Raw genomic sequence first — 18,976 nt, forward strand, 5'->3', positions numbered from 1 at the left:
AGTTCACAGAGAAGGGTCAAGAGGGGCCATGTATATAGCTGAGCTGCCACAGCCTTGGTCAGCCCAACTTCCTGCTTCTGAGGGGCCTGGGAGTTCCTAAGGGAGGCTGGGGTGCCCCGGGTACCCCCCTCACAGGGGAGCAGCATCCCTCAGCACCCCGAGCCAGAAGGCCTGTGCTCAAGTCCAGGGGAAGGACCTCACAGCTGAGCAGCTCTCTCAGGCGCCCACCAACTTCGTGGCCATGTATTCATTAGCTCCCAGTTCTGGCGGTCAGAAGTCCAGGTTCTGTGTGGCTGGGTTTTTTTGCTCTGGGTCCCAGAGGGCTGAAATTGAGGTATCTACCAGGTTGCGTTCCTTTCTGCCGGTTCTGGGGAAGAATTGGCTTCCAAGCTCCACTTGTTGGCAGAATTCCGATCCTTGTGGCCGTGGGACTGAGGTCCCTGTGTCCTCGCTGGCTGGCTGTAAGCCAGGTCCTCTCTCGGCTCCTAGAGGCTGTCCACCTTCCTTGCCATGGGGCTCCCTCCATCTTCAAGTCAACAACAGAGGATTTCTCATGTACTGAATCCCCCACATGCTTCAAATCCCTGACTTCCTCCTCTTCTACCAGCAGAAAACTACTTTAAATAGGCTCATGTGGTTAGGGCAAGGCTCACTCAAATACTTTCCCTATCTTCAGGTCAGCTTGCCATAAGACAGAACCCAACCATGGGCTTAACATCCCTTTGAGAAGCCGGGCGCAGTGGCTCATGTCTGTAATCCCAGCACTTTGGGCAGGTGGATCACCTGAGATCGGGAGTTCGAGACCAGCCTGACCAACATGGAGAAACCCCGTCTCTACTAAAAATACAAAATTAGCCGGGCGTGGTGGCACATGTCTGTAATCCCAGCTACTTGGGAGGCTGAGGCAGGAGAATTGCTTGAACCCGGGAGGCAGAGGTTGCAGTGAGGCGAGATCATGCCATTGCACTCCAGCCTGGGCAACAAGAGTGAAACTCCATCTCAAGAAATAAAAATAAAATAAATAAATAAAATCCCTTCCGAGTCCCAGTTCCAGAGATTATATTAATGCAAGGCATGTTCACGGCGGGTGGTAGTGGGAGACCTTGGGGGCCATCTTAGAATTCCATCTACCACAGGCAGTAGAACCTAAGGTAACTTTTAAAAATCTTAAAACACCCATACACATTTTACATCTTATGTTAAAATATAGCCACGTTTATTTTACTATTAAACCTTCCCTACTCCACCTCTTTAAAAAAAAAAAAAAAATGGATGCCCCTGGATGAGGCACCACATTGATCCTGTGGCTTCGAGTATCCCGGTCGGCAACACAAAGCTGCAGCCAAGGAGTCCAGAACAGGATGGTTTCCAAGGCCTCTGGTCCTAGCCAGGCCCAGGAAGGCTGGACAGGCAGTGGGACCCATGGCTCCCAGTGCTCGAGGACCAAAGGCAACAGGCAGACAGCCTTGACAAGAGGTATCCTGAAAGACGGTCAGGCCAGGGTACCCCAAGGCCAGATAGCTCTTCCCTCAACCCACCCCCCAATAAATAAGCACAAAACCTGGCCACTGTAGTCCCAGCCCCCAGGGATTCCCAGACAGGCCACAGGGAGCTCCCAGAACCCTGGCGACAGCTACACTGGCCCCATATTCTCTTTCCCTATTGACCTGGGAACTGCCTGTGAGGAGGGCAGACTCACATCACGGGATTGCAGAGGTCCCAAAGTGACCTCTCTTCCTTGACTGACAGGTCCCAGCCCTAGATCCGCAGCCTGCAGCTGTGGGGCCCTCCTTCCCAGTGTGGACATGGTGGGGCCCTCATCCTTCCTCCCACCCACTGGGCTTGCTGTCCTGCCTATCCTGCTGTCCCATCCTGTCCTGTCCTGGGAGCCCAGGCTGAGGACAGGGGTGCAGGCAGGAAGGGTCCATCCCCATGTGCAGAGTCCAGCTGGGCAGCTAATCATCGGAGTAGCGGTTCCCTGCAGAGGAGGGGAAGAAGAACAGGGAGAGGCATCAAGTGAAGAGCAGGCGGAGTAAGCCGAGGGTTCCCGCCCCTGGTGCTCACCCAGGACGTTGAATTTGCACAGTGGGCAGGTCTGCTGGAGCATCAGCCAGGGGTCCACACAGTCTCGGTGAAACTCGTGCTTACAGGGCAGCACCCGGAGCCACTACAGGGGTGGGGGAGGAAGGGCTCAGGCCACCGAAGCAGGACTCCACGTGGGGGTGCCTAGTCCCATGCCCCTCGTCTCAGCTGGGGAACTGAAACCTCACGGCTTCCCCCACCCCCCTGAAATTCTGCTCTGTAGCCCTGGGGGCTGAAGGAGAAGGGCCTGGTGGGGGTGGTTCCAAGGTCCCGGGAGTAAGGCGAGAGGCATCACAGGTGAGCTGATGGCTGGTCTCTACCCGGGGCACTAGCCTGCTTGTTGCAGAAGTAGTCCAGGCACACGGCACAGGTCTCAGCACCCGGATCTGGGAGGCCCTGCGCTGCCCTGCTCAGCCGGCAGCGCCGTGTCTTGAGGGATGCCAGTCTCCGCAGCACGCGGCGTTTAAACAGGTCCACCTGTGGGGAGAGGACGGGCACAGTCTTGCAGGTCCAAGGGCTGAGGGCACTGGGGCTCCCTGGGGCTGGCTCCCACCTGGCCTCCGAGCTCCCGCTGGCTCTGCCGTGACGCCTGCCGCTGGGCCTGGACCACGAGGCCTGTGCACAGGAGCATGGCCACCAGCAGGATGGCGTTCCACAGCTGCTGCAGGGGTTTCTGGGGAGGGAAGCAGTCATCAGGGACACGGGGCCACCCCCACACGCCGCCCTTAGGAACATCTACCCCCAGGAACGCCAGGGAGCAGGCAGGTGAGGTGTGCTGACGGCCTGTGTCCTTGCGGTCCCCAGCTTCCTCTTCTGATGGCTCCGTCCCTTCCATTGTGTGCTTCTCAGGATCACTCACTCTGCCCTACACGTCTTCCTATCCAGCTCCAAGGAGAGCCACATCCATTCCCAGCCCAGGGCTCTCTGGGCAACAAACCTGATGTTTTGCACACACAGAAGCTTCTATCTGGTAGCCTCAGAGACTCCCCAACCTAGCACCCAGCAACCCAGCACCCAGCCTGGGACCCGCTCACTCTCCCACCCCCATCCTCCTGCACTTCCTCCTGGTCGGCTTTCTCAGGCCCTGCCATCACCCACTCACCCATCCAGCCTGAACGTTCACACCCCCCAGTACGGGAGGGAGCCAGCCCCCAAGGGCAGGGGTGGGTCTCCTGGGCGGGGGTGGGTCTCATGCCCTCGTTGCCACCCATTTCCCACCCACGGCCAGAGGGTTCTCCTCTGCACACCAGGCCCTGCAACTCCCCTGCCTGAGCTCCTTCCCTGTAGTGCCACTTGCCTCCTCTCAGTGTCCTGTGCTGCTGGCTCCCACCCGTGTCTGTGCCTTTCCACACTGTTCCCTGTCTTGGGAACCCTCTTCCACCTTATCCCTTTCCTCGGCTGCTGCCTCCACCACATCTTGCTCTAGAAGCTCCCTGACCTCTTATGGCTGGGTGAATGTGCCCCCCTAACCTCCCACTGCACCGCCCTCCTCACACCCGCGCCACCCAGCGTTCTCTTGCAGCTGCCCTTGGGGGTCTGTGCGCTCCCATTGGTGGGAGGTAACCATAGTTGATGTGGTCACCACCCTAACCCAGTACCTCCCACCATCTTTGTGGAATGACTGAATTTGTAAAGGAAACATGACTAAGAGAACACTTTAAAGCCTGGGGGCCCCGGGCCCCTGGGCAGCCTCAGAGTGACTGAGGGAACCACAGTGATCTTGACTCAACTCGCCCCAGATGCGGTGTGGCTGCTGGGCTCTGACTACTCAACAGCTGGCTCAGGAGATGGCGCAGCGGAGTGAGCAAAACAGCACGCTCCCTCCAGGTGCGCCTCTGCACAGGGTCTGTGGATGTGTTAGGACTAATACATGCATTCACTTCAAAGCTCTCTGCAGCTGAGTGCTGCTCTGCCATCGTGTTCTTCCCCAACCGATGCTGAAGCTCATCTACCGTCATGTGGGGAAGAGGGGCTGAGAAATGATCTGATGTGAAGAGGCCACCGCTCTAGACAAGCCTGGGTGCTGCTAGTGCCACAAGCCGTTGCTCTGCTCACAGTGGAGGTGCTCTGGGGGCCCTCACTGGGAAGTGTCTGTGACCCCCAGCTCCCCTCTCCGTCCTGCCCTCTTCTCTCCTCCAGCTGCAGCTGGGCAGTGCTACCTGTTCTAGGAAGCTGTCCCCAAGCCCCAGGCTGAGTGCCTTTATCATGCCCTAGAGGGTCCCGGGGCCACCACCAGCTCTGTGCTCACCCCAGCAGAGTGACAGCATGTCTCTGGCCTATCTGCTGTCCAGACTGGGCTCCCGTGAGCCCAGGGCTGGAGCAGCCCACGTTGGCCAATACCTGCTGGGGGCTGTACACCAGGAGACCGGGGCATCACTGCCTGGCAGAGAAGTAACTCAAGAAATGCTTGTGGGTAGGCCGCGGTGGTTCACGCCTGTAATCCCAGCACTTTAGGAGGCCGAGGTGGGCGGATCACCTGAGGTTGGGAGTTCGAGACTAGCCTGACCAACATGGAGAAACCCCGTCTCTACTAAAAATACAAAAAATTAGCCTGTGTGTGGTGGTGCATGCCTGTAGTCCCGGTTACTAGGGAGGCTGAGGTAGGAGAATCGCTTGAACCCGGGAGGCGGAGGCTGTGGTGAGCCGAGATTGTGCCATTGCACTCCAGCCTGGGCAACAAGAGCGAAACTCTGTCTCAAAAAAAAAAAAAAAAAAAAAAAAGCTTGTGGACAGAATACCCTTGAATGCCCTTGATGCCGAGTGTTGGAATCCCGAGATGATAAAACACAGCCCTGGCTGTCAGGAGACAAAGTGACACTCCCCTGAGCCCCATGCCAGGATTAAGTGGCCATTATGGCATAAGCTCTCCAGGGCAGAGCCTGCTGTAGAGCTCCACGCCTTGGAGCAGCCAGCTGAGTGGGCTGAAGGTGTGGCCAGCCTGAAGCTCCACTGAGGCCAAAGACCCAGCCTCCCCAGGTTCATTGCATCCTGGGGAGCCCTATGTGCCCCAGGTTCAGTGCATCTTGGGGAACACACCTTGTAGAGCCCCAGATGAGGATGGAGGGCAGGATGGGAGCTTGCCATCAGAGCAGTAAGGACTGTTCATTAGCTGGGCATGGTGGCTCATGCCTGTAATTCCAGCACTTTGGGAGGCCGAGGTGGGCCGAAAGCCTAAGCTCAGGAGTTCAGACCAGCCTGGGCAACATAGTGAAACCCCATCTCTACAAAAAATACAAAAATTAGCTAGACATGGTGGCACATGCCTGTAGTCCCAGCTACTTGGGGGGCTGAGGTGGGAGGGTCACTTGAGCCCAGGAGGTTGAGGCTGCAGTGAGCCAAGATCGTGCCACTGCTGTTCATCAGACCTTCCTGATACATGGGTGTTGCTGCTCTGGACTTCCAGAGGCTGGAGGGACAGTGACTGGGCCCTGGGGTCAGGACTGAGAGCCCAATGCCCATCAGGCCAGCCACTGAGATGCCTACTCCAGCCACCCTTCAGACACTTTAGCGGCCATGGCCACCCAATAATTGGGTTGGGACCACCTTGACCTCAGCCTGCAGCCCGGCCAAGGCGGCTCAGCTCTGCCCTCTGGAGCAGCCAGACCGACCTGCAGACTGTGCACAGCCCCACCCCAGGCCTCTCACCAATACCTGACCTGTCCAGAGGCCTGTGTGGGCCACCCATGACAGGGATACACAGAGTACCGTCCCTGTTCGCAAATGAGAAACACGAGGCCAGAGAGGTGAAACTCCCAGCCTGAGATCAGTCAGCTAAGGTTTCCAAGCCAGGATTTGACCCCAAGATTGCCCCACTTGAAGCTGCCCTGCACCGCCCACGGTGGCCAACACCTGCTGGAGGCTGTACACCAGGAGACTGGGATGTGACTGCCCGGCAGAGTAGAGACTCAAGAAATGCTTCTGGACAGAATACCCTTGAATGCCCTGATGCCAAGCGCTGGAAATCCAGAGACGATAAAACACAGTCCTGGCTGTCAGGAGACAAAGTGACGCGCCTCATCACATGCAGGATGGGCTGTCCCAAGAAGCCCAGGGATGGCCTGACCACGCCTTGCTGTGATACAAAAGAGGGAGAGAGAGAGAGAGGGGACTTCAAGCTGGGGTGTGAGGGAAGCTTTCCAAAGAATGGTGGCAGGATGAGTTGTGAAGGTTCTAGCTAGACTAGGACGTGTGGACCTAGAAAGAAAAGGTGTCCACGTCTACAGCCAGGCATAGACAAGGCCCAGTAGCAGAAGGCCAGAGCATGTGTAGTCATTGGTACAGGGTGGCCAGAGCGTAGAAAAAAGGACTAGAAAAATAGAGTGAGTGAGTGATGCAGAGAGCTGGGGAAGCCACGCGAAGGGGTCTGAACTTTACAGGCAGTGGAATAAGGCTTCCCAATGCCTGCAGAACGTGAGGACAACAGCTAACACTGACTGCATGTGACCTGGCCCAGGCGCCCCACTGAGCGCCCACCTGCACCATGTCTCTGAACACTCACAGCACTCCTGTGGGGTGGGAGAGGCCGTCCTTGTCACTAAGGTGGGGAGAAGCCACAGGATTTGCATTACAAGGCCACATATGTGGCCCCACGAGCCTCCTTTCCCTAGGCCCCATGTAATCTGCTAGCACCCACCTGCTCCTGGGCACGACTGCCTCCCAGGCAGACCAAGTCCTGCCATCCTCCATAGCCATCCTTGGAGAGGCCACAGGTGGTCCACAAGGTCAGCTTCCACTCGATATTGGCAGACAGGGACTCTCCGTTGGTGATCTCAGCCGTGGCCTGGGTCCTCCTGGGAGGGAAAGTCACCAGGGCCAGATGGAAGGACTCTTGGGAAGGGAGGCCCAGACCCACCCACCCCAGCTCTGCAGGAAAAGGATACCTACGACTGTCGCCCCTGTTGGCCTTCCACTTTGCCCCAGGCCTTTTCCCTCTATTGGTTTTTCCAGTTTTCACACCAGGCCATGGAAGCCTGCAAGCCCAGGGAGTCCATCTTCCTCCTCGCTGCGGCCAGTCCTCTCTGCCCACAGAGCCACCTCCTTGCTCCAAGCTCCAGGCTCTGGCACCTCCTTCCCATCCCCTCACCCATTTTTCAGCCTGGGAGAGGACAGTCTTTTTTTTTATTTTTGAGACAGGGTCTCCCTTTGTCACCCAGACCAGAGTGCAGTGGCACAGTCACAGCTCTATCCCCGGGGCTCAAGTGATCTTCCCACTTCAGCCTCCTGATTAGCTGGGACTACAGGCATGTCCCACCATGCCCAGCTAATTTTTGTATTTTTTGTAGAGACTGAGTCTTGCCATGTTGCCCAGGCTGGTCTCAAACTCCTGGACTCAAGTGATACTACTTCCTCGGCTTACCAAACTGCTGGGATTACAGGCATGAGCCACCATTCCCAGCCGAGAGGGCAGTCTTAAAGCTAACAGTTGGCCGGGCGCGGTGGCTCATGCCTGTAATCCCAGCACTTTGGGAGGCCGAGACGGGTGGATCACAAGGTCAGCAGATCAACCATCCTGGCTAACACGGTGAAAGCCCGTTTCTACTAAAAATACAAAAAAATTAGCCGGGCGTGGTGGTGGGTGCCCGTAGTCCCAGCTACTCAGGAGGCTGAGGCAGGAAAATGGCATGAACCCGGGAGGTGGAGCTTGCAGTGAGCCGAGATCACGCCACTGCACTCCATCCTAGGTGACAGAGCGAAACTCTGTCTCAAAAAAAAAAAAAGTTAACAGGCCGGGCCCTGCCAGGCCCAGCCACAGTGGCAGCAGGGGCAGCAGCAGGAGCAGTGGCAACGGGGCTCATGCCTTTAATCCCAGCACTTTGGGAGGCCAAGGCAGGTGGACCTGAGGTCAGGTGTTCAAGACCAGCCTGGCCAACATGGTGAAACCCTGCCTCTACTAAAAATACAAAAAATTAGCTGGGTGTAGTGGCACATGACTGTGATCCTAGCTACTTGGGAAGCTGAGGCAGGAGAATCACTTGAACCTGGAAGGCAGAGGTTCCAGTGAGCCGAGACTGCACCATTGCATTCCAGCCTGGGCAACAAGAGTGATACTCCATCTCAAAAACAAACAAACAAACAAACAAAAAAAGGCTAACAGGTAAGGCCCTGGTCCCAAGCCCCCTCAGTCCATGGGAGAACCAGGGGCTCTCTGTACCCAGGGTCAGTCCTTTGAAGTCTAAATGCCAACTCACTGCAGCAGTGCATCCAACAGCTTGGTGACATTGGAGGAATAATGGAGGACGATCACTGGCCTGAGCAGAAGCTGGGATATGTCCAGCTGCAGGGAGACAAGGAGGTCAGCAGGCCTGGGTCCTCCTTTCCCCAGCTTGCTTACCCTCATGGCCTGGTCTGATTTACCTCTCGGACCACGTTGTGGTTCAGGATGAGGAGAAGCAGGGCAGAGGCTCCCAGGAAGAGGGCCCGCCGCATCTGCAGAGGGATAGAAGGTGAGAGGCTAGCATATACCCTGCCTGTACACCTGTCTCACCACCTGCAGCCCCAGCTGCTCTTAGCTCCTGGCCCTGCAGTGAGCAAAACTCTGGACAGACTAGCCATAAGCTGCTTGAGGTCAAGGGTGGAAACCGCTTCCTTCCTCCTGCCTCCCTTCCAGATGCGCTGTGCCTTCCCCGGTCCTAGCAGGGCAGTCCCCGCAGTGGTCGCCAGCAGCAGCTCCCCCATCCCATACTCTCAGAGCCTGGTCAAGCTTCCCAACCTCTCTCTGGCCTCCTCTCACCTCCCTGCTTCGAAGCCATGCTGACTCCATTCTTCAAACTAGGGTGCCCTGACCCACCAGGCCTAGGGCTTCTCTGCAAGCTCTTAAGGGCCCATCTAAGGAGGGCCTGGCTCTAGCAGATGCCTTGGAATCCATTCCTCCAGCCGCCTCCCCCATAGACATCCCCTGCACCTGCTGGACCAGGGCCTTGGGATAGGCCTGCGGGCCCCTGCCCTTATTCTCCTGGTGAAATTGGGCCGCCTGCTCCTTGCCCACGTATGCCACTGCAATCCAGCCTTCCACCGGCGCCTCCTGTTCGGCATCCACGATGTCCATCTGTATGGCAAGGGGCCATGAGCAGAGGGAGGCAGGGTGTGGGGGAGGAGGGAGCCGGGGTCATCACAGTGGATGCAAGGACACAGTTCGGAGATCATCTGGCTCTCAGGTTTGGGAAGCCTGAATGCTGGGGGCCTGGGGAGCCTGGGGAGGGGCGCTGGACTGTCAGGGCTTGGTGGAGGATGAACGTCGGTTCAGGGTGCGGGGTCTCTAGGGAGGGTTAGGAGAGGGGTTTAGTGATGCGGCCAGATGGCTCAGCAGCGCTCACCAGCAGCAGACGACCGCCCAGCAGGGGCGCCGGGTCGGCTTCGGAGCCGATCCTGACGCCCTCCAGGACCAGAGCGTCCTGGCGCGGCAGTCTCACGTCCACCCGCACGGCGCGGGCTCCGCCCCGCCCCGCCCCGGCTGCCGGCTCGCTGCCGTCCGCCGCGGCCCCGGGCCCCGCCAGGCCCAGCCACAGCGGCAGCAGGGGCAGCAGCAGCAGCAGCGGCGACGGGGGCGGCGGCGGAGGCGGCGGCGGCGATCTCAGCGCGGGGCGAGCGGCGGGGCCCATGGCCAGACCCGGCGAGCTGGCGCAACAGTGGGGCCGGGGGTCCCGGGCGCGTGGGGGATCGGAGGGAGCGAAGCCGCTGCCGGACGGGGCGGGGCGCCGGGAGGGGCGGGACCGCGGCCGGACGGGGCGGGGCACCAGGAGGAACGGAGTGGGCGCTTGGCGGCTCGCGCGCCCAGATTGGGCCGCGGGCGCCCCCTGGTGGCCGCGGAGAGCTCAGGCGCCGGCGGCAGAGGGAGCTGGAGAGGAGAGAAACCCGGGTCGCAGCGGGAAGGCGGGAAGTCAGAGAGAGGAGGTGCTCGCAGGCAGCGGGATGCTCCGGCAGCGGACGCGGCAGCGGGGCAGACAGGAAGATAGTTGGAAAGGGCGACCTGGGGGAGCAGAGACACGATCAGAGCCCGAGAAGGGCAGGAGCAAGGGATGTCTAAGGGGCCTGGTGGCAGGCCCTTGTTCTGCGGCAGCCCCGTGGACCCACGGGGTGGCCAGGGCCAAGTCACATCCCTCTCTTCCCTGGTCCTCCCTGTCTCGACCCCACTAAACAGCAGGAGGTAGAGAACCAGAGACTGGCGTGGGAAGCCGACGGGGGAGATGGAGGGGCAGGGGAAAGGGGCTGGGTGGGGGGCAAGGCAAGACGAAGCAGGCAGGGACACAGTGCCTCAGTGGGACCGAGAGGCTGGGTCACTTCCCTCATCTGTGGACTGGGCACCATAGGCCGGGCGCGGTGGCTCACGCCTGTAATCCCAGCACTTTGGGAGGCCGAGGCGGGCGGATCACCTGAGGTCGGGAGTTCGAGGCTGGCCTGACCAATATGGAGAAACCCCGTCTCTACTAAAAATACAAAATTAGTCGGGCGTGATGGCGCATGCCTCTCATCCCAGCTATTCGGAAGGCTGAAGCAGGAGAATCGCTTGAACCCGGGAGGTGGAGGTTGCGGCGAGCTGAGATCGCACCATTGGACTCCAGCCTGGGCGACAAGAGTGAAACTCCATCTCTAAATATATAAATAAGCACCATGTAAAATCAACACTGCCTCACCCCCAGCAAATAACTCAAACGTCTACTGGAATGTGGAATTACCACTACTGTTCTAAAACTTGTCCGTTTCTCCAAGGTTTGGGGCTGCTGGGAGCTGGCTCAGTCTGAAACCTGAGCCTTTAAAAATTGTATGGTGGGCCGGGCGCGGTGGGTCACGCCTGTAATCCCAGCACTTTGGGAGGCTGAGGCGGGAGGATCATGAGGTCAGGAGATGGAGACCATCGTGGCTAACAAGGTGAAACCACGTCTCTACTAAAAATGCAAAAAAATAGCTGGGCATGTTGGGAGGCGCCTGTAGTCCCAGCTACTCGGTAGGCTGAGGCAGGAGAATGGCATGAACCCGGGAGGCGGAGCTTGCAGTGACCTGAGATGGTGCCACTGCACTCCAGCCTGGGCCAGATGAGCCACAACACTCTTTTTTCTCCAGAAAAATTGAAAGAATTTTACAGTGAACACCTGTATGAACACCGATATGGGATAACCAAGTTGCTCCTGAAGAAGTGTGAGATGGGAATATAAGACAGCCCCCAATATCAGCCTAAAGACAGATAAATGGAACATGAAATAGGCCAGAAACTGACCCACACATCTAAAGATGGTGTACGTCAGAGGAAACATTGTGTTTGTGGAGATAGAAGGAGGCAGTATCATGGACTGTTTGGTAAATTGTGCTGAGAAATTGAATTAACCATTAGGAAAAGAAATTAGACCCCTATTACATACACATCATATACAAAATATGAATTCCATATAGATTAAAGACCTAAATAAGTAAAGTAAAAGTTTAAGCATTAAAAATTATTTTTGCATTTGTTTATTTTTGAGACAGGGTCTCTCTCTGTTGCCCAGGCTGGAGTGCAATGGTGATTTCTCAGCTCATTGCAACCTCCACCTCCCAGGGTCAACCGATTCTCCCACCTCAGCCTCCAAAGTAGCTGAGACCACAGGGGTGTGCCACCATGCCCAGCTAATTTTTTTTTTCTTTTTTGTAGAGACAGGGTTTCACCATGTTGCCCACGCTGGTCTTGAACTCCTGGGCTCAAGGGAACTGCCTGCCTCAGCCTCCCAAAGTGCTGGGCTTACAGGCATTAGCCACTGCACGTAGCTAGATTCTCTGTTCTATTCCATTGGTCTATAGTAGTCTCCCCTTACCTGAGGTTTTAGTTACCTTCAGCCAACCGAGGTCCAAAAAAATATTAAATGGAAAATTCCAGAAATAAACAATTCATAAGTTTTAAATTGCATGCTGTTCTGAGTAGCGTGATGAAATCTCTTGCCCTTCCTCTCCATTCTACCCTGGATGTGAATCCTCCCCATGCTGTAAATGTTACTACCTGTTAGTCACTTAGTAGGCCTCAGAGTTATCAGACTGAAGAAACACAGTATGTGTTCAGCACTACCTGAGGTTTCTGGCATCCACTGAGGATCTTGGAATGTGTCGCCCAAGGATAAGGGATCAGTACTTGGATATGTTACTAACGTTTTTTCATATGTACGAAATAACTCTTCATAAGCTACAAAATGCACTGTGGAAGCCCCGTGGTGCCTGTGGAGAGGCTTGCTTCTCCAATTCTGTGACTGTCCCAGCCCATCTGTCAGTCCCAACAACAGGGTTGCAAGGACGCACCCTGTAATCAGCCAGGTCTTTGGCTCCATGTTCTGCCTGTCCTGTCCCCACTTTCTCCCTACCCCTCACCCCACCGACCTAGTCACCCCTCAACATACACACTCCAACGAGATGCAGGTCCTTGTTCACGCTTGTCCCCCACCTAGAACACAGTTCTGCTTCCCCACAAATATCCACATCCTAGCCTTCCATCAGTGAGAGCTGGAGCCCCCTTGCAAACTTGGTGGGTAACCAGTTCCCTGTGGTGTGTTCTTCCATGGGAACCCCTGGTTATCGCAGAAGGAACAAGAGCTGGAGGATGTTACCTCAATGTGGGTGGGTGTAGCTCAGCCCAGCCGGGGGCCTTCTGCTGCTTTGGGGTGAGGAGGGTTAGGGGGTGGGTAAAGAAACAGTAAAGACTGGAGCCAATGCTGGCGGGGAGCAGAGTGCAGTGTAAGCCCAGGAAGTGAGGCAGCCAAGGATGGGAGATTGACTGCAAGGAGATGAGTGGCCTTGAGGCCCTGCCTAGGAGTGGAGTATCTGAGGAGGAGGGGACTGGAGGACCCCAGAAGGGGGGGAAGGGATGCCAGCTAAGAGACATGCAGGCACCCTGCTCCCAGGGATGGACAACAGGACCCTCAGCCCTGTGGACTCTCTCTGGAGTAGCCCAACCCACAGATCCAAACTCCCAAGAGAGGGTGGAGAGCTAGAGGGGACAGGGCTGTCACTCTCTCACCATGGGCCTCTGGGCAAGCCACTTCCGTTTTCTTGGCCTGCGTCCTCAGTTGTAAAATGGGAGCTTGGACTAAATGACTTGGGAGGGCCTTTCATCAGACATGCTGTGATTCCAAGTAGCTTGTTTCTTGGGATACAAGGTTTCCTGGCCCTGGGCTGGGCAGAGACCTGCATGGAGAAGCCCCCAATTCCTCTGTCTCTCCTTATTCTGTAAAGTTGCAGGGGGACCTAGGAAGAAACAAAGCTATTAATGAAAGTGTGAGGCACGGAATATGTTACCTCAGCGGTGGAAGGGGGTGGTGATGAGGATGAAATGTTTTAGAACTGGTACCAGGAATGGGGTGTATGATAAGGCCCTCGAATTCCGTGAACCTGAGCCTTCTGCTTCTCTTCCTTTGCTGTGAAATGAGTTGTTTGGTCACACACCAGGCTGTGCAAATGCCATAAAAATGGATGAGGCATTCCGTGAGTACGCAGATGGTGGTGCTGGCAGAAGGATGGAGGGCAGGGAAGGCAAATCCACATCTAGAATATGTGTCTGTTCCAGTGAGAATGAACCTGGGCCCCACTGATGAGGAAGAGGCCAATGTAATCAAGCTGCCACCAGGTGGCAGGCTGGTCGCTGGGGAATGTGGCCACATGGGGCCCAGTGACTGTTTTGTACAAAAAGGGCCTTGAAGAAGACAATGCCTAACTCACGGAAATGTGTCACCATCAGTGGGGGCTTCAGGCCCAGTGGCAACAGGGACAGCTAGGCCTGAGGTGGTGGTATTTTTAGAACATGGAGGTCCCTAAGATCCCTTTACCTTATGGACATGAGTCCCAGCACATAAAACAAGTTGTCTTAGAAGATCTTAAAGTGTCCCTTGATTGCCTAGTTCCATCTGCCACCTCCCTCCACTCACCCAGATGCTCAGAGGGTCGATGACTCACTCAAGATCACACAGGGCAGACGCAAAGTAGCCGCAGCGTAATTGTGGCATGGGCTGTAAAGTAGAGGGGGTCCTGCTCCTTCCTTGGGCCCAGCTCTCAGGGACAGGGTGAGTGTCATGCCCACAAATGGATATCAGAGGCCTTCTCGGTGCTAGGCACTGGGCATGGAGCAGTGACCAGCAATGGCTTCTGCCCTTGAGAACAGATAGGAAACCATAACCACATACACAAGCAAGATCATTTCAGGCCACGGTAGATGCCACAGGAACGACATAAAATAGCATCAGAGAGGGGCTGGGGGCCAGAGGCCACTTCAGCCTCATTACCAGGGAAGGGAGACCTCTCTAAGAGGTAGTGTGTGGGCTGGCACCAGAATGGCAAGAATATTCGAGAGAAGAAACAGAGAGTGCAAGTGAAAACAGCTGATACCAGCTGGGTACAGTGGGTCACGCCTGTAATGCCAGCACTTTGGGAGGCCAAGGTGGGAGGATCACTTGAGGCCAAGAGTTCAAGACCAGCTTGGGCAACATAGTGAGACCCCCATCTCTACAAAAAAAACCCACAAAAAATTTAAAAAACAGCGAATAGCTTTACAGTGTTCCAGGTACTCTTCAATGTTTTTTTCACAAATTAGCTCATTTAATCTCATTCCAATCATAGGAGGTAGTAAGATGATCACTGTCATTTTACAGATGGGAAATTGAGGCAGAGGTCAAGTAACTTTGCTAGGTTATAGAACCGGGACCCAAACCCAGGTAGTCTGGTTCCAGAGTTGGTGGGCCCACTCCTATGCCATTCTGCTCTGAGAGGTCACTGGCATGGGAACAAGCTTGCCTATGGACTCTGGACTCTATTTTAGCTTAATATTTGGGGCGGAAATGGCAACCCATCCTTCCCAAGGGAAGTCCCTAGGCTCCTTCCAGCTAGTGCCAGAGCCATAGCAGGGGCCCCAGCACCCCTCCGGCCCTCCCCCCATCTCTGGGGGACTCCTGAGGTCCCAGCTCCCTGCCCCCAGCCTCTGTGCTCACAGCTAACTGGGCCACTTCATTCTAAAGGGATTTGGCTCTTGGAGACAACTGGAGACTGGTGAGAAAGGGCTTAGGGATTAGACAGTGATACCCAGGAAGGTAATGGACTTAATCAGGGGTTTGAGTGTGGGAAGTGGGGTGGGGAGAGGATTTTGTTTCTTTGCAAAGCCAGGCTGGACTGCGGAAGTGAGGAGGAAGTGGGGCTCGGGGGAGGAGCCAGACAGGCTTAGTTTCTCACTCTCTGTTGTGCCTTCAGAAGCAACACCATAGTAATAATAATCCCTCACCTGTGTGCGCCCACCACTTCCCCAGCCATGATTTCACTTGGAATTCTCACAGTGGCAGGATTAGTTCTCTCCCCAGATCACAGACACCCAGAGGAGGCAGGTGACTTGAGGCGGCTGCAAACCCCACAGGGCTGGGCTGGGAGGAGGGGAGGAGGCTGGGGCCAGGGCTTTTCTGCATGGCTGCCCGCAGGCACAAGGGCTTTCCAGAGAGTTCGCACTGCCCTGGCCCCGTGGAAGTAGAGTGTTCCACAAATATTTGTTGAAGAGTTTAAAAGACTGTTCTTTCCAACTCTCAAATCACAGTGCCAATCTCTGTGCCACCCCCTTCTCCCTGGCACCACAGATTCTGAGGCCAGAGCACACAGGAGGCCTCTGATCTCAAGGCCAGTGCCCTCATTTTAGTGAGGAAATAACCAAGGTCTAGAGGGCACGGGCCAGCAGCCCTGAGGAGACCCCCAAATGTGCGCCTTGCAGAATAGTCAGGGCAGCACATTAAGCAAGAACATGGTCTCCAGCCCACACACCGGACTCCCAGTCCAGTGCTCCTTCCTGTGCCCAGAGCTGCCCCCAGAAGAGTCTGAAGCACAGGGCTCTGTCAACACCAGGATTGCCACCCCAACGCTCCTCCTAGATCTCTGCGTGCCACCAGCCTTCTTTAAGTTGTTCACACTCTGTGTTCCCCTAACCAAAGTCCCCAGCAAGATATACCCAGAGCAACACACCCATCATAGAAGGCTCTCCCCTCCAGCCTGCCTGACCCGGGAGGCCTGGTTCTTCCTGTTGGGCCACGCTGTTCCCTGATAGTTGCCACTACAATGCAAAATAGTCCACATCAAGGCCAGGAAAGGGGACTTCTGGTTGGCAGAGGTCTAGTTGCATTGGGTAGCTCAGGGAGAAGCTCCTGGAAACAGTATTTGATCAGAGTCTTGAGGGCTGGGGAAGACCTGGCAGGAGGATACAGGACACAGCAGCAACTCTCACAGAGGCAGGAGGGCAGAGGTGTATCTAAGGGACAATGGGAAGCTTCTCAGATTGAAATGAAGTGTGTGGAGAGGGCAAGTGGCCATTGGTGCCCCAAGAAATGCTGGGATGGGGTGGGGGTAGGCCTCAGATGCAGATCAGTGGGATTGAGTCGACTCAGGAAGGAACCAGGGAGCCACTGAAGATTCTTGAGCAGGGGTGCAACATAACTAGCAGGGAGGAAGAACTGTAGGGCAGGGATTAGGGGACGGAGAAAAAGTGGGGATGGGAAGGAGGGACTCTCTCTCGGTAGCCAGCTCCAGGACTTCACCAGATTATTTATTTAGGTGTTTTTTTTTTTTTTTTTTTAGACCGAGTTTCTCTCCCGTTGCCCAGGCTGGACTGCAGTGGCACGATCTCTCTGGTTCAACGATTCCCGCCTCACCCCCCAAACTGGATTACAGGTCCCCCACCACCTGGCTAATTTTGTATTTTATTTCATTAGTAGATACAGGGTTCACCATGTTGGCCAGGCTGGTCTTGAACTCCTGACCTCAGGTGATCCGCCCACTTCGGCCTCCCAAAGTGCTGGGATTACGGGTGAGAGCAACCGAGCCCGGGCCTATTTAGGATTTATATGATCAAATTAACTAGCTGTTTTATGGTGGGCCGGAGGTAGGTTAAGTCTCAGTGGAGGAAGAAGAAAGAGGCAGCTGTTGAACCTGGGAGGGGCAGGCCTGGGGAAGGGTACTTTACCGAGGCTTTTATTTGGGTAACTTCAGATGCGGGCAGGGCTGTATCCTGCTGGGTGAAGGTGATCTTGTACTTTCTTGGGTAACTTTCTCAGGCAGTTCCCAGGCCCGTCCACACCTTGGCCTGGGAGCATACGGCCTAGAAACCACAAACTTGGGTTTAAGTCTCAACTCTGCACGTGCCCACCTATGACCACCTCTCCCTCAGGCTCCTCAATAAGTCACCTGACCTGCCTACCTTAGAGGATTGTCCCACGCTTAAGTGACAAGCTAGATCTAAAGGTACCTTGTGAACTCTATGTTGCTGAACCAATATAAGTGGCTGTGCTTCTTGTTTTTGTTTTGTTTTGTTTTGTTTTTAGAGGGAGTCTTGCTCTGTCGCCCCAGACTGGAGTGCAATGGCATGATCTCAGCTCGCTGCATCCTCTGCCTCCCAGGTTCAAGCTATTCTCCTGCCTCAACCTCCTGAGTAGCTGGGACTACAGATGCACACCACCACGCCTGGCTAATTTTTGTATTTTTAGTAGAGACGGGGTTTCACCATGTTGGCCAGGCTAGTCTCGAACTCCTGACCTCAGGTGATCTGCCCGCCTTGGCCTCCCAAAGTGCTGGGATTATAGGTGTGAGCCACCACGCCCGGCCAAGATGCCATTCTTCTATAATAGTTTCCTTTGAGTAAGCTCTACCCTGGAAAGAACATCCTGGCCCTGGAGGGTCTTATATAAAGATCTTAGCCATGTATCCAGTAAGGAAGGCAGCCCTGTCCTGCCCCAGGCCAGAAGCCAGCGAGCCTAACTAGGGCAGAACTGCCTGAAAACTCTCTGCAGAGGTGGGCGTTGGGGGCCTCAACCCTCACTCTGCACCCTGCAGCAGGCCTCTATGGTGGGGGCCACACCAAGGGCAGAGCAAAGTCCTTAAATGTCTTTAACAGGCCTGGTGCCTTTGCCTCCGGGTAAGGAGAAAGACTGGGGACATTCTGCTTTCTCTCTCCCAGAGACTTGAGTGTTGAGGGGGCCGAGGCATGGCTCTGGGAGACGAGATGCCCACAGACTCCTGGGCCTAGCTCTGCATTCATTCCAGGCCATAAGGGGAGGGCACAGCTGAGCACTTTCCATGTGCCAGGCAGTGGGCACTCCACATCTGTCATGCCACTAACAACTTTGGGCAAGCCATGCCTTATCTGGGCCTCAGTTTCCCTAGCTGTTAAATGAGGTAAGTTGCATGATCCCTGAATGATCTATGTTTCTCTCTCCCTCTCAGGGTTCTGCCAGCCCCGGGATCTGTGTCTTTATTGGAGCATTTCTTACATTCATTCATTCATTCAGGATACATTTATTAATAATCCCTGTAGGCCAGGCACCGTGGCTCACACTTGTAATCCCAGCACTTTGAGAGGCTGAGGCGGGAGGATCACTTGAGGTCAGGAGTTCGAGACCCGCCTGGCCAACATGGTGAAACCCCATCTCTACTAAAAATACAAAAATTAGCCTGGCATGGTGGCGTGCACCTGTAATCTCAGCTACTTGGGAGGCCAAGGCAGGAGAATAGCTTGAACCCGGGAGGCGGAGGTTGCAGTGAGCGGAGGTCGTGACACTGCACTCCAGCCTGGGTGACAGAGTGTCTTCGTTTCAAAAAAAAAAAAAAAAAAAATGCAAAAACAATCCCTGTGTGCAGGATGCTGTGCTGTCCTGCACTATGGGAAACTGGTTAGAAGAGCTCATTAGATAGCACCTTTCAATCCCTCCTTGTTCAGAGGCCCAGAGAGCTCAGGTGTCTCGCCCAAGGTCACACTATGAGCTAAGGGTAAATTTGGAACTAAAACTGAGACTCCCTGCCCTTCTGATGCCCACTGGCCTCAGTCCCAGTGGGCACACTTGCTGGCCTCCTGCCTGGGTCTCTGACTTCAGGAGAGCGGAGGGGGCCCGTGTCAGAGCCTCCCGCGCCCCAGCGCATCGCTCCCTAC

The 18,976-nt window shown here is 55.6% G+C and overlaps 1 protein-coding gene across 3 annotated transcripts; it reads right to left on the reverse strand.

Moving 5' to 3' along the window:
• Positions 1–852: 852 nt before the first annotated feature.
• RNF215 (ring finger protein 215) lies at positions 853–9,799 on the reverse strand. 3 transcript variants are annotated; one of them, XM_032138797.2, is made up of 9 exons: positions 9,396–9,798; positions 8,984–9,127; positions 8,437–8,508; positions 8,271–8,356; positions 6,716–6,872; positions 2,636–2,755; positions 2,416–2,559; positions 2,065–2,167; positions 853–1,978 (listed from the first exon to the last, which is right to left on the reverse strand). In XM_032138797.2, exons 1-9 carry the CDS (start codon positions 9,678–9,680, stop codon positions 1,956–1,958), a joined length of 1,134 nt encoding a protein of 377 aa, XP_031994688.1. In that variant the 5' UTR covers positions 9,681–9,798; the 3' UTR covers positions 853–1,955. The 3 variants fall into 3 exon arrangements, 2 of the variants coding, with proteins under 2 accessions (XP_031994688.1, XP_058287238.1); XR_004245403.2 differs by having other exon boundaries at positions 1,964–1,978; positions 2,403–2,559; positions 9,396–9,799; XM_058431255.1 differs by lacking the exon at positions 2,636–2,755.
• Positions 9,800–18,976: the final 9,177 nt, after the last annotated feature.

Source organism: Hylobates moloch, unplaced genomic scaffold (assembly GCF_009828535.3).
Source record: "Hylobates moloch isolate HMO894 unplaced genomic scaffold, HMol_V3 SCAFFOLD_19, whole genome shotgun sequence".
Taxonomy (NCBI): domain Eukaryota; kingdom Metazoa; phylum Chordata; class Mammalia; order Primates; family Hylobatidae; genus Hylobates; species Hylobates moloch.